General features: G+C 44.6%; 1 protein-coding gene across 1 annotated transcript in view; it reads left to right on the top strand.

Moving 5' to 3' along the window:
* Positions 1–13,732, top strand: part of LOC146035519 (coagulation factor VIII-like) — a 215,182-nt gene that overhangs the window by 191,374 nt on the left and 10,076 nt on the right. Inside the window, exons 21-24 of the mRNA XM_083159025.1 lie at positions 2,237–2,322; positions 6,998–7,153; positions 9,438–9,582; positions 9,695–9,843. Coding sequence (XP_083015151.1) covers positions 2,237–2,322; positions 6,998–7,153; positions 9,438–9,582; positions 9,695–9,843 — 536 coding nt within the window. The remainder of the gene's footprint in view (positions 1–2,236; positions 2,323–6,997; positions 7,154–9,437; positions 9,583–9,694; positions 9,844–13,732) is intronic.

Below are 13,732 nucleotides of genomic sequence, written 5' to 3'. Positions count from 1 at the left end.
GGGAGAGAGGGGCAGATGCTGGGGAGGGATTGGTGGGGGACAGATGCTGGGTAGAGAGAGGGTGGTACAGATGTGGAGAGAAGGTGCAGATGGTGGTGAGAAGGGGGCAGATGGTGAGGAGATGGAGGAGAGATGATGGGGGGACAGATGATGGGCAGGGAGAGGGGGACAGATTAATGGGCAGGGAGGGGGAGAGATGCTGGGCAGAGAGGGGAGACAGTTGGTGGGCAGGGAGAGGTGGACAGATGATGGACAGGTAAAGGGGGAGAGAGATGATGGACACAGAGAGAGTGAGAAATGATAGGCAGAGAGAAAGGGGAGAGATGGTGGTCAGGAAGAGGGGGGACAAATGGTGGGCAGAGGGAGGGGAGATGGATGGTGGGCAGGGACAGGAAGAATACTGGACAGGGAGGGACAGATGATTGGCAGGAAGAGGGGCAGATATTAGGCAGGTAGAGGGGATAGATGGTGTTGGGACAGGACAGATGCTGTGCAGAGAGAGGAAGGCAGATTTAGCTGTTCTGCTTCCAGATTGATCCAGACTCCAAGAGGCTTACTTCCTGGCTCTGATCCCTAATATACCCCTCTCTATGCTGACGCCCCCTGCTACCTGATTGGCAGTTCTAACTGCCACTCAAATGTTATTTCCCTAGGCTTTACACTGATGCTTCTATACCTTTACTTATGGACAACAAAATCACAGGCTCTTAAATTCCCTCGAGCCTATGCGGCCCTCATTCTATCTGAAGCAATTAAACATTCAATTAAGCACTATATTAGCAATTCATCAAGATAATGCATGGTGAAAAAACATATATATATATATTAAATGTGCTGGCTGTTAATTAATTTACCTAAGGCTGGGCTGGCTTGCTGGCTGGGCTGGCTTGGCTTGCGGGTTGGCTGGCTGGGCTGGCTTGGCTGGCTTGTGGGCTGGCTGGGCTTGTGGGTTGGCTGGGCTGGCAGCCGCAAGTGACACCAGCGGAGGGCGGAATGCGGCGGGCGGCAGGCCTGCAGACAGGCTTGCGAGATGATGATATTATCATCTTGCGCGCGACTGTCTCTACGCGGCGGGCGGCGGAGAAGAGCATGGAGGCTTTTTCAAACACTGAAAAAGCCTCCTTGAGGGTTGCTACCGGATCCGGGAGATTCCCGGAAAAACGTTAGAGGTGGCAACCCTAGCTACAGGGGTACTGTGGGGTGCCTTCAGGTGGATACAGGGGCAGTCTCTCAGGGCAGATTTTGAAGGGGTTCATGGACTGGCAAGGGCTGTGTGTTATTGGATTACCTGTACTAACTGCTGCAGTTGTTGGCTTATGCCAATCACTTCCCACTTGTGGCTCCTTCTCCCACAGGCACACACTCCTGTCCTCACTTGCCACACTGCTTCTCACTCTGCTGCAGCCACGCCATGCTGCTGCTCTCCTCACTCATTGTCTCAACTCAACCTTCACTTCTGATCTCTGCCCGATAGCAGCACAGCTCTGTTTCCTTCTCTTTCAGGGATTCTGACAACTCCCCTGGGTCGTAGTGCTCTAAAGATGCTCTCTCTTTTGGCTGCTCCTGTTACCAGAGAACCAGGAAGGCAATTAACCCCTGCAGCCCCAGTCCATAAGGGCTCCATAAGAAGCATTTGGCTGAAGTCCCAGTTTAAACACACAAACAGGGGTACCTCAGAAGCACATATAGATCTCACCCAAATCTAACTCTCTCTGCACAAGTAACATCTACCCCACCTGCAGTGCACATGGTTTTGTCCAGCTAAGAAGGAATTTGCCAGAATGTTTGCAGGAACTGGAAGAGTGATCTTGGCCTCAGACCTGAACAAAGCAGTCTCAGAAACTCCTTGAAAGGAGTGGTCACCGGTACTCATCTATCTTGGTATGGCAAGTTGCCAACTATGACCAATTTATGACTATTGATGGTTATACCAACCGATGATTCTGCCTGTTCTTTGACCAACTGGCCCATGGGCCAATCAGATCCTGGGAGTGGGACTTTGTGGATATCTGTGGGTGTAGCTATGCATTGTTTTCCAACACCTTTTAAGAAAATAAATGTAGTTATACTGTGTCATTGCTCGGGGTCTGGGTAGTTTAATTTGTCAATTTTTTTACTTTTTTAAGGTAATTAAAGTATAAATTGATAACAGGAGAATTTAATGTATTATTCATTTCATTTAATGTCAGAATATAAACTTGTATTGTCGTATATTTTTTTTCTCCCATTTTTAAAGGCTCCTGGCTACCATCATTTGCCAGGTTGAAAAACAGTGGCTCTGTAAATGCTTGGAGTGTTGTGGATATTCATTCCTGGATTCAGGTGAGAAGTGACAATATACCATAGCAAAATAAATGTACCAAATAAACCTTATTATTATAAGAATATAAATAATGCAGAAGGATCAAATTCTACAAATATCTAGATTCTTGTAAATTAGCATCCCATAAGTACAGCAAACTAATAATAAGAATGTATCCAATAAGGAGATTATACTGGATCTCCTAGTCACATAAAATATAAACTACAACTCCATAATTCACTGATTGCTTCAGTTGTCTTTAGAAAAAATGGGGATCCCTATGTGGTTCTTGTTTATATTCAGTGTTAAACAAATAGGTATAGATAGATAGATGATCATTTATGTGATTACAAAAAAGATTTGATAGGACTTTTCGACTTTAGAAAAAGCTGGTTAGGGGTTCCTAAGGATATGGATAGAGAGTGATGGTGGGCTTCCTCCATAAGCTCCTTTTTGGGTTTTCAGGTCTTCAGCCTGAGAATAGGATAATTAGTCTTGCATCTGTAGAAATTGATGTCAGGGTTTTACTTAGTGCCTTACTACCTGGGGAAGCATGCAGCAAGCCTGTTGAGAGACACTGTTTGTCTTATTCTTGTCCTATGGCTGATTCTTGCTGCTCTTTCACTAAAATTTTGGTATTCTCCAGTCTCTGATTTTTAGCTATACATAAAAAAATAATAAAAAAAAACCCTTTGAGCAGAGGTCAGAAAAGGTATAAATGTAATATTTTTCCTTAACGTCTGTACTATCAAATCTCTTTTCATTAATTTCATCTAATAGTTACTATGGGCCTGATTCAGAGATGAACATGAATCCGATGCTATACATACATCTCTGAGACTGTGCATGTGCAAGTCTCCTTCTGTGTGATCCGTACTTGCAGTGTCTGCCCGCCATAGCATGATTGACATACTGCAGCTACTGTATGTGGTGGCAGGAACGGTGCTGCCTGCTTTTAGAGAAAATGGCAGCGAGGGATAGGATTCATTGGCCTTGCAAGCAGGCAGGAGCTGGCCATTCTGAGTAGGTTTAGGATTACTCAGAATGCTAATGACAAAATCATGACTGTTGGCTGCGATGATTTTCCCATGTTGCATCTTCTGAGGTCTTTGTTTTATTCTGATGCCTCCAGCAGACAAAAGCATATATTTAAATCTGTGAATTACATAGTTACATAGTTACATAGTAGGTAAGGCTGAAAAAAGACTTGCGTCCATCTAGTTCAACCTGGTATAGATATCCATTGCTGATTTGGTAGGTTCTGGTATTTTACAGACAAATTATATTTCTTATTTGTACCCATGGATGTTTTTCTCCAGTAAATGTTTGTCCAACTTTGCCTTGAACGCATTTAATGAGCCAGCCGTTACCACCTCTCTGGGAAGAGAGTTCCAGAGTTTGACTGTTCTGACCGTAAAGAAATTCTTTCTACTAGCTGAATGAAATCTTTTTTCTTCTAATCTATACTCATGCCCTCGCGTCCTAGATTCCTTTCTAGTAGAAAATAGGGTGTGTGACAGTTCCTTATATTGGCCCTTGATATACTTGTACATGTTGAGCATGTCCCCCCTTAAACGTCTCTTTTCTAATGTAAATAGTCCCAAATTGCTTAATCTCTCCCCGTAGCTTAAATTCTCCATTCCCCTAATAAGCTTTGTTGCTCGCCTTTGGACTTTTTCTAATTCTATGATGTCCTTTTTATAGTGTGGGGCCCAGAACTGTACTCCGTACTCTAGGTGAGGTCTCACCAATGCTTTATATAGTGGCATAATTACCCTTGAGTCCCTAGTTTCCATTCCCCTCTTAATACATGCCAGAATTTTGTTGGCCTTTTTTGTAGCTACATTACAATGGGCACTACATCCTAGATTGCTCTGTATTTGGACTCCTAGATCCTTTTCAAGTATGGAATTACCCAGTTCCTCTCCGCTAAGGTTTTAACTTGCACACTGGTTGTGTCTCCCAAGGTGCATAACCTTACATTTATCTACATTGAACCTCATCTTCCATTTTTTTGCCCACTCATCTAGAATTGCAAGATCATTTTGAAGCATGGTGACATCTTCTGGTGATTTGATGACTTTGCTAAGTTTTGTATCGTCCGCAAAGATGGATACATTGCTGAGTAACCCTATCCCAATATCGTTAATAAAAATGTTAAACAAAATGGGCCCCAAAACCGAACCCTGGGGCACTCCACTTAGTACCGGTATAATATCTGATACGGCACCATTCACAACCACTCTTTGTTCTCTATTACATAGCCAATTCCCTACCCATCTGCAGATATTTTCACCCAATCCTAGGTTCTCCATTTTATTAATCAATCTCTTGTGTGGGACAGTATCAAATGCTTTAGCGAAATCTAGGAAAATCACATCTACAGCATTTCCATTATCAAGGTTTTTGCTAACCTCTTCATAGAACCCTAGTAGATTAGTTTGGCATGAACGATTTTTCACGAACCCATGTTGGTTAGTACTGAGTAGACGGTGATGATCTAAATATTCCTGGATACCATCCCTTAAAAATACTTCAAATAGTTTACCCACAATTGATGTTAATCTAACGGGTCTGTTATTAGCGGGATCTTCCTTTTTTCCTTTTTCTCCAATCTTTTGGTACTATACCTGACGATAGTGACTTGTTAAAGATATAATGTAGGGGGGTAGCTAGTTCATCCCTTAATTCCATTAATACCCTCGGATGAATCCCATCTGGCCCTGGTGACTTATTTGTTTTGAGTTTGCTTAGCCTCAGTATTATTTCCTTCGGCGTGAAATCCACAATGAGATCTGGCTTATTTGTCCCGTTTGTGGTAAATGTTCGTTCCACAGTCTGCTCTCCCTTAGTAAATACTGATGAGAAGAACTCATTTAACAGTTTTGCTTTTCCCTTGTCCTCAGTAACACTTTTTCCACTAGTATCAGTTAGTGGGCTTATGTTTTCCTTAATTAAACGTTTACTATTTATGTATTTAAAAAACTTCTTTGGGTTGGTTTTGCTTTCAGTGGCTATGCACTCTTCATATAATATTTTAGCTGCTTTGATTACCCCTTTACAAGTTTTGTTTGATTCTTTGTATTTTGCGAACGCCTCCTCATTCAAGTTATTTTTATAGAATTTAAAGGCTCTGGTTTTATTGTTGATAGCTGACCTTACTTCTTTGTCCAACCATGGTGGCTTTTTTTTGTTGAATTTACCTTTAGTTACTTTAGGAATGTATTCAATAGTTAGTGAATCAAGCACCTTTTTTAGAGTATCCCACATTTCCTCTGCATTTTTTCCCTCCATAACCATTTCCCACCCAATTCCTGTTAGGGCTTCCCTGAATAATTCAAAGTTCGCTTTTCTGAAGTTTAGTATTTTTGCAGATCCTTTTTGATGTAATTTACTGAAGTTGATTTCCAGTGAAACCATATTGTGATCACTATTCCCTAATTGTTCAATTACTTTTGTGTTTGAAACTAAGTCTGTGTTATTTGTTAATACTAAGTCCAAGAGCGCCTCATCACGAGTTGGAGTTTCTACCGTTTGTGTAATAAACTGGTCTTTAAGTAAGCTTAAGAACCCACTGCTTCTTGCTGATTTACCTGTTTCGTTTTCCCAATCAATGTCGGGTAAATTAAAATCCCCCATAATTAATACCTGACCCTGATTTGATGCTTGTTTGATTTGGTTTAAAAGAAGAGACTCTTCCCTTTCATTTATATTTGGTGGTCTATAGCATACCCCTATTCTAAATTTGTTTTTTGGTTTCTTATTATTGTCGGTTATCTCTGCCCACACTGTCTCCGAGTTGTCGTCTTCCAGGTCTGTGCTCATATTTTTCTCACATGATGTTAAGTTATTATTTACATATAGGCACACCCCCCCGCCCCTTCTATTTTCCCTGTCTTTCCTGTAGAGTGTATATCCCTCCATGTTTAATGCCCAGTCATGCGACTCATTACACCATGTTTCTGTAATACCAATGATGTCGTAGTCGTCCCTACTGATCACCGTTTCAAGCTCCCCGATTTTACTCACTAAGCTTCTTGCATTAGCCAGTAAGCATTTTAATTTATGTTTATTTTTAGATATGGCTCTAATATTGTGATTAGTTTCACCCCAGGACCCATTTGAATTCTTTACTAGCTTCCTCTTTCCCCTCTCCCCTTCAATAGACTCTCTACAGGCCTCCCCACCATGCACACTGCCTGCCCTATTTATAGTTCCGGGAATTCTTCCTCTGTCATTCCCTTCTTCCCGTATACTAAGATCATCTGTACCTAAGATCTGTAATGGGGTAACGTGACTGTTACAACATAACATTTTATTACATGACATTCCTGATGCACCCTGAGAGTTACCCCTGATTATACCCTTGTTATGTCCCAGGACTTTGTCTATGTCTCCGTCCCCCCCCCCCCCATCTCCTTCCCCATATGATTCCTGATCCCAGTCCGGCTTCTCTCCCTGATGGTCCCATAATGTCTTGCTGCCCCCACCCCCCGAATTGTGACCTATGTCAGTATTGCTCCAACAAATTATAGAAAACTGATAAATATAAAAACAACTGTTTAGTGAAAACTATGTGAAAGATTCAGGAAAAAAATTACAGCTATAGTAGATTATTAGAAGAAATAAAATGTAAACAAGAAGGATTATTGTCATTGAGCTGTTGTAAAGAAACAATATTTTACTCTCTCGCAGGTGGATCTTCTTACACCTATGCTGGTTCATGCCATTCAAACCCAGGGTGCTCGGAGCCGTCTACTCTCTCTATACATATCGCAATTTATTGTGTTCTATAGCTTGAATGGAGAACAATGGAGTCAATATCAGGGGAATGCTAGTAGCAATCAGATGGTATGTGTGTACAATGCTCTTCACTGCAATAAGTGAAATCATTTTGCAATGACAAAAATATTTTCTCTTTTTTAATTTATGTCTGTGCTGTTGGTTGTGGGAATGTACTGCAGTCATAACTTCACATTCACAATATCGACACTTATAATGTCAATACCACAACGTTCTGATGTCGACAAGTTTGACACGCAACATGACATGCTTTTTTAGAATGTGGATAGGTTGACATTGTTGAAATCCCGACATTCTCAGTATTTCAACATTAGGTTTAGGCTGTGTCAAGGGAGGATTTAGAGTTAGGCATAGGGTGAAAATACATACTCATCAGAGTGCCACTTGTCTGATATCTGCACCAGAACTGCACTTCGTGGGACAGCTGGGCAGGGCCAGTGTAAGGCTTCTCAGCACCCTAGGCAAAACTTCAACGAACCCCCCCCCCCCCCTGACCCCCGCCACCAATACCCACTTTCCAACCCGTTAAGGCATACTTAGCTAAAATTTCAGAATGGCAGGGAAGCTCCCAAAATTGGGTGGTCCCCCAGCCTTTGGGGAAAGTGGTCACCTGCTTTTCCTGGAGGCCCCCTTTGCCACCCAAAATAGAATACAAGGAGAAGGGAGTAGTAAAGTAGGGAAGTATGCCTCCAAGAAAAGTATGGCGGTGAGGTCTTAGAAGTTCCACAGCCACCACCTGCATTAAGTACAAAAAGGATCCTCATAGACATCCCCCCTCCCCCCCCCCAGATCCTGGCACCCTAGGCAGCTACCTAAAGCTGCCCTGTGGTAGAGCTGGCCCTGCTGCTGGGACCAAGAAGCCTCCTCTATCATTGTAACAAAATAAGTCACTGCTAGACCATCAAAGACATTTGATGACATTCTATTAATTTAACATTTCATTCGTGTCCACATAATAAAGGCTGACATGGTCAATCCCAACATGCTAAGCAAGTTGTCATACTGCATGTTGACATTTCAACCATTAAATGTCAACATGATGGCCATGATGGATTTTGATTTTGTAAACCACGCTTGAGACATGAATCTAGGCCAAATACAATCCCATCCCAGATCAACCGGTTGTATCATTACTAAAATCCTGCATCAATAAGGTGCATTACTATGCATGAAACCCTGTAGCTTATTTTCAAACAATGGATTACTTTGCCGCTGGTGTTAAAATATCTCATGATGAGGCTATCATCAGAAAATAAAAAAATGATGTACCTAATTCATATTTGTTCAAAAAGGCAATTTTGATTTTCTAGGGTACAGGGCTGCTAATACAGGTTGAGTATCCCTTATCCGAAATGCTCGGGATCACAACCATTTCGGATAAGTGATTTTTCCTGTTTTTGGAATATATTTTTTAATAACATACGTGCCTGGTCCTACCCGATGGTCCCCGAGCGTGCATGGCAGCCTTCAGGATCTTCTTCAGTGGTCCCAAGGATGCATTGTTGGTTGTGTGTAAGTATGCTATGAGTGTGTGCATTTGGTATACATTTGCTTTGTTCATGTGTTTTGGCTGTGTGTTTATTGTATGTGTGCTTATTTAGTCCCCGGCCGCCTGCAGCCTTAGAGGGTTATTCTGGTTGATTTGCAAGGCTGCGAATTCACAGCCTTGCGAGTCCACCAATCCCCTCCCGGCGAATGAACGCCCCCCCCCCCCCCCCCTCTCGCAGTGCGGATTCGCCCGCACAGGCTACAAATGGATGTTTTGCAAAAACATCCATTTTTATGTCTCAGGTAACTGCCCACATCTTTCGATGGTCGGCGACCATTGAAAGATATGGTGCGTGCACGCATATAAAAGGGACTTTTAAGTCACTTACATATGTGTGTACGCTGGCACGTACTGCCTCATTACCATGAGAACGCTCATGATGGAATTCTGGGCATTCCCATATGGTAATGGGGTAGCCCGGCGCCCCCCTCCCATCTCAGCCGCCCCGCACACCGTCGTACCCAGCGAACCGAATGTTTGCCGTGGGTGCACATACATTAGGTCTGCACATGCGCAGAAACGCGCCTGCGGTCCTCCGTGTGAATGCACGGGTGACCAAATGTATTTGAATAAGCCCCATAATCCGGCTCTGACTAGAATCTTTGAATTGGTAATTTGTAACCTATATACAGTTATTGTATGTGCTAAATAAAGTTTACACATATACGATCATCTCCAGTATTTACATTTTTTTGTTTCGTTAAAACTTTAATAATAATCAAATAAAGATTAATTTCTGTTTATTTACATATAATATTTGAAAACGTACAATTTATTTAATAGGTATTTTTTGGAAACGTGGATTCATCAAGTATTCGAGAGAACCGTTTTGATCCTCCTATTATTGCTCGTTTCCTAAGGCTGCAACCGATACATACAGGAGTAAGGGCTGGACTACGAATGGAACTTTTTGGCTGTGACCTTACTAGTGAGATCTCTTTTATATTTCTATCTATCTATCTATCATTTTTACTTTGTCAACAAATATTTAGATTTCTTTATGCTCTAAAGCTCAGTCAGTATTATTATGTCTTTTACAGGTTGCTCAATGTCTCTTGGTCTGCAATCAGGTGAAATCCCTCCTCACCATCTTTCTGCTTCCTCATCTCTTTCTTCTGTGTTTTCTTCATGGGTTCCAAATTTAGCAAGGTTGAACCAGCAAGGTCGCATTAATGCATGGAGACCACAGGTAAGTGGCAGTGTTTGGGTACACATCGCTAGTGTCAACGAAACCTTTACTTTATAACATACAGTACTTGCCTATTTTTAATTTTGTCTATCCGGGAGAAGCTTGGTGAGGGCAACACCTCGAGGGGGAGGGGATGAGGGTGATGTCATTAAGCTCCTCCTCATGTCGTACAAATGGTGTGATCGCAGGTACACGGATAGGTTGCGGGTCTTAAATTACGCAAAATGACGCTAATCGCATGATATTGCAGGGGAAGGGGGGCCATTCCGGGAGGGTAGGCATGTCTGCTTTATAAACAAACAAAAAACTTAATTCACTGCTCAGACAATCTTTCCCATCCATTTAAAAACTGGGGAATTATATGTACCTAATCTGAGCAACAGAATGCTCACAGCCAGATAAAATATTTCAGAAACTGAGTATGTATGTCAGGGCCGGCTCAAGGCACGTTGCCCATACACAGTACAATTATTGTATACAATATCGCATCTCATCTCGTCTCATCGCATGTGCAGCACATACTTTTTGTACTGTGCGATGAGATGCCGGGAAAATCAGTGCGTGTATGGGCACCTATACTTTTTGTGATGTGCTATGAGATGTGTGACGGGAGCGAGTATCTTATAGTACCCAGCAATTGTACCGTGTATGGGCACCTTTAGGAGCATCTTCACTGGGCACAGACTCCAAAAGCGTCCGTCAGTTGGTCGCAATTTTAAATCAGATGCCAGTATAAGCAGGACGCGAGAGTGGGGGGAAGGAGAGGAGTGCGCTGCACTCTTTTTCTCACATACAGGCAGCTGCAGCAGGACTCGGATGCAGTGGCAGTGAGCACTGAGCAGCACTGTGGTGGCATACAGTATGTGTAACTGGCAGCACTGTGGGGGAAACAGTATGTGTAACTGGCAGCACTGTGGGGGAAACAGTATGTGTAACTGGCAGCACTGTGGGGGCATGCAGTATATGTAACTGGCAGCACTGTGGGGGCATACAGTATGTGTAACTGGCAGCACCATGGGGGCATAAAGTATGTGTAACTGGCAGCACTGTGGGGACATTCATTATGTGTATCTGGCAGCACTATGGGGGCATACAGTATGTGTAACTGGCACCACTGTGGGGGCATACAGTATGTGTAACTGGCAGCACTGTGGGGGAAACAGTATGTGTAACTGGCAGCACTGTGGTGGCATACAGTATGTGTAACTGGCAGCACTGTGGGGGAAACAGTATGTGTAACTGGCAGCACTGTGGGGGAAACAGTATGTGTAACTGGCAGCACTGTAGGGGCATGCAGTATGTGTAACTGGCAGCACTGTAGGGGCATGCAGTATGTGTAACTGGCAGCACTGTAGGGGCATGCAGTATGTGTAACTGGCAGCACTGTAGAGGCATGCAGTATGTGTAACTGGCAGCACTGTGGGGGAAACTGTATGTGTAACTGGCAGCACTGTGGGGGCATATAGTATGTGTAACTGGCAGCACCGTGGGGGCATATAGTATGTGTAACTGGCAGCACCGTGGGGGCATACAGTATGTGTAACTGGCAGCACCGTGGGGGCATGCAGTATGTGTAACTGGCAACACCGTGGGGGCATACAGTATGTGTAACTTGCAGCACCGTGGGGGCATACAGTATGTGTAACTGGCAGCACTGGGGGGCCATATAGTATGTGTAACTGGCAGCACCGTGGGGGCATAAAGTATGTGTAACTAGCAGCACTGTGGGGAAAACTGTATGTGTAACTGGCAGCACTGTGGGGGCATGCAGTATGTGTAACTGGCAGCACTGTGGGGGCATAAAGTATGTGTAACTGGCAGCACTGTGGGGGCATACAGTATGTGTAACTGGCAGCACTGTGGGGGCATACAGTATGTGTATCTGGCAGCACCGTGGGGGCATACAGTATGTGCAACTGGTAGCACCGTGGGGGCATAAAGTATGTGCAACTGGTAGCACTGTGGGGACATACAGTATGTGTATCTGGCAGCACTGTTGGGGCATACAGTATGTGTAAATGGCAGCACCGTGGGGGCATACAGTATGTGTAACTGGCAGCACCATGGGGGCATACAGTATGTGTAACTGGCAGCACCATGGGGGCATACAGTATGTGTAACTGGCAGCACTGTGGGGACATACAGTATGTGTAACTGGCAGCACTGTGTGGGAAACTGTATGTGTAACTGGCAGCACTGTGGGGGCATGCAGTATGTGTAACTGGCAGCACTGTGGGGTATACAGTATGTGTAACTGGCAGCACTGTGGGGGCATGCAGTATGTGTAACTGGCAGCACTGTGGGGGCATACAGTATGTGTAACTGGCAGCACCATGGCGGCATACATTATGTGTATCTGGCAGCACTATGGGGGCATACAGTATGTGTAACTGGCAGCACTGTGGGGGCATACAGTATGTGTAACTGGCAGCACTGTGGGGGAAACAGTATGTGTAACTGGCAGCACTGTGGTGGCATACAGTATATGTAACTGGCAGCACTGCGGGGGAAACAGTATGTGTAACTGGCAACACTGTGGGGGAAACAGTATGTGTAACTGGCAGCACTGTAGGGGCATGCAGTATGTGTAACTGGCAACACTGTGGGGGAAACAGTATGTGTAACTGGCAGCACTGTAGGGGCATGCAGTATGTGTAACTGGCAGCTCTGTGGGGGAAACAGTATGTGTAACTGGCAGCACTGTAGGGGCATGCAGTATGTGTAACTGGCAGCACTGTAGGGGCATGCAGTATGTGTAACTGGCAGCACTGTAGGGGCATGCAGTATGTGTAACTGGCAGCACTGTAGGGGCATGCAGTATGTGTAACTGGCAGCACTGTGGGGGAAACTGTATGTGTAACTGGCAGCACCGTGGGGGCATATAGTATGTTTAACTGGCAGCACCGTGGGGGCATATAGTATGTGTAACTGGCAGCACCGTGGGGGCATACAGTATGTGTAACTGGCAGCACCGTGGGGGCATGCAGTATGTGTAACTGGCAGCACTTGGGGGGCATATAGTATGTGTAACTGGCAGCACCGTGGGGGCATACAGTATGTGTAACTGGCAGCACCGTGGGGGCATAAAGTATGTGTATTAGCAGCACTGTGGGGACATACATTATGTGTATCTGGCAGCACTGTGGGGGTATACAGTATGTATAACTGGCAGCACTGTGGGGGCATACAGTATGTGTAACTGGCAGCACTGTGGGGGCATACAGTATGTGTAACTGGCAGCACTGTGGGGGCATATAGTATGTGTAATTGGCAGCACTGTAGGGGCATACAGTATGTATAATTGGCAGCACTGTGGGGGCATACAGTATGTGTAAATGGCAGCACCGTGGGGGCATACAGTATGTGTAACTGGCAGCACCGTGGGGGCATACAGTATGTGTAAATGGCAGCACTGTGGGGGCATACAGTATGTGTAAATGGCAGCACTGTGGGGGCATACAGTATGTGTAACTGGTAGCACCGTGGGGGCATAAAGTATGTGCAACTGGTAGCACTGTGGGGACATACACTATGTGTAACTGGCAGCACTGTGGGGGCATACAGTATGTGTAAATGGCAGCACTGTGGGGGCATACAGTATGTGTAACTGGTAGCACCGTGGGGGCATAAAGTATGTGCAACTGGGAGCACTGTGGGGACATACACTATGTGTAACTGGCAGCACTGTGGGGGCATACAGTATGTGTAACTGGCAGCACCGTGGGGGCATACAGTATGTGTAACTGGCAGCACTGTGAGGTCATATCTGTAACTGGCACCTTGGGGGCATACAGTATGGCTAGTACTCAATACTCTGGTGAGCGCAGGGGCAGCGTACGCTGTAATGCTTTCAACTGTGCTCGCCGGGCTTTCGCTGGCATTTTGATTT

Source organism: Crinia signifera, chromosome 9 (assembly GCF_055691185.1).
Source record: "Crinia signifera chromosome 9, ASM5569118v1, whole genome shotgun sequence".
NCBI classification, from domain to species: Eukaryota; Metazoa; Chordata; class Amphibia; order Anura; family Myobatrachidae; genus Crinia; species Crinia signifera.
This window is presented reverse-complemented; position numbering and strand designations above follow the sequence as displayed.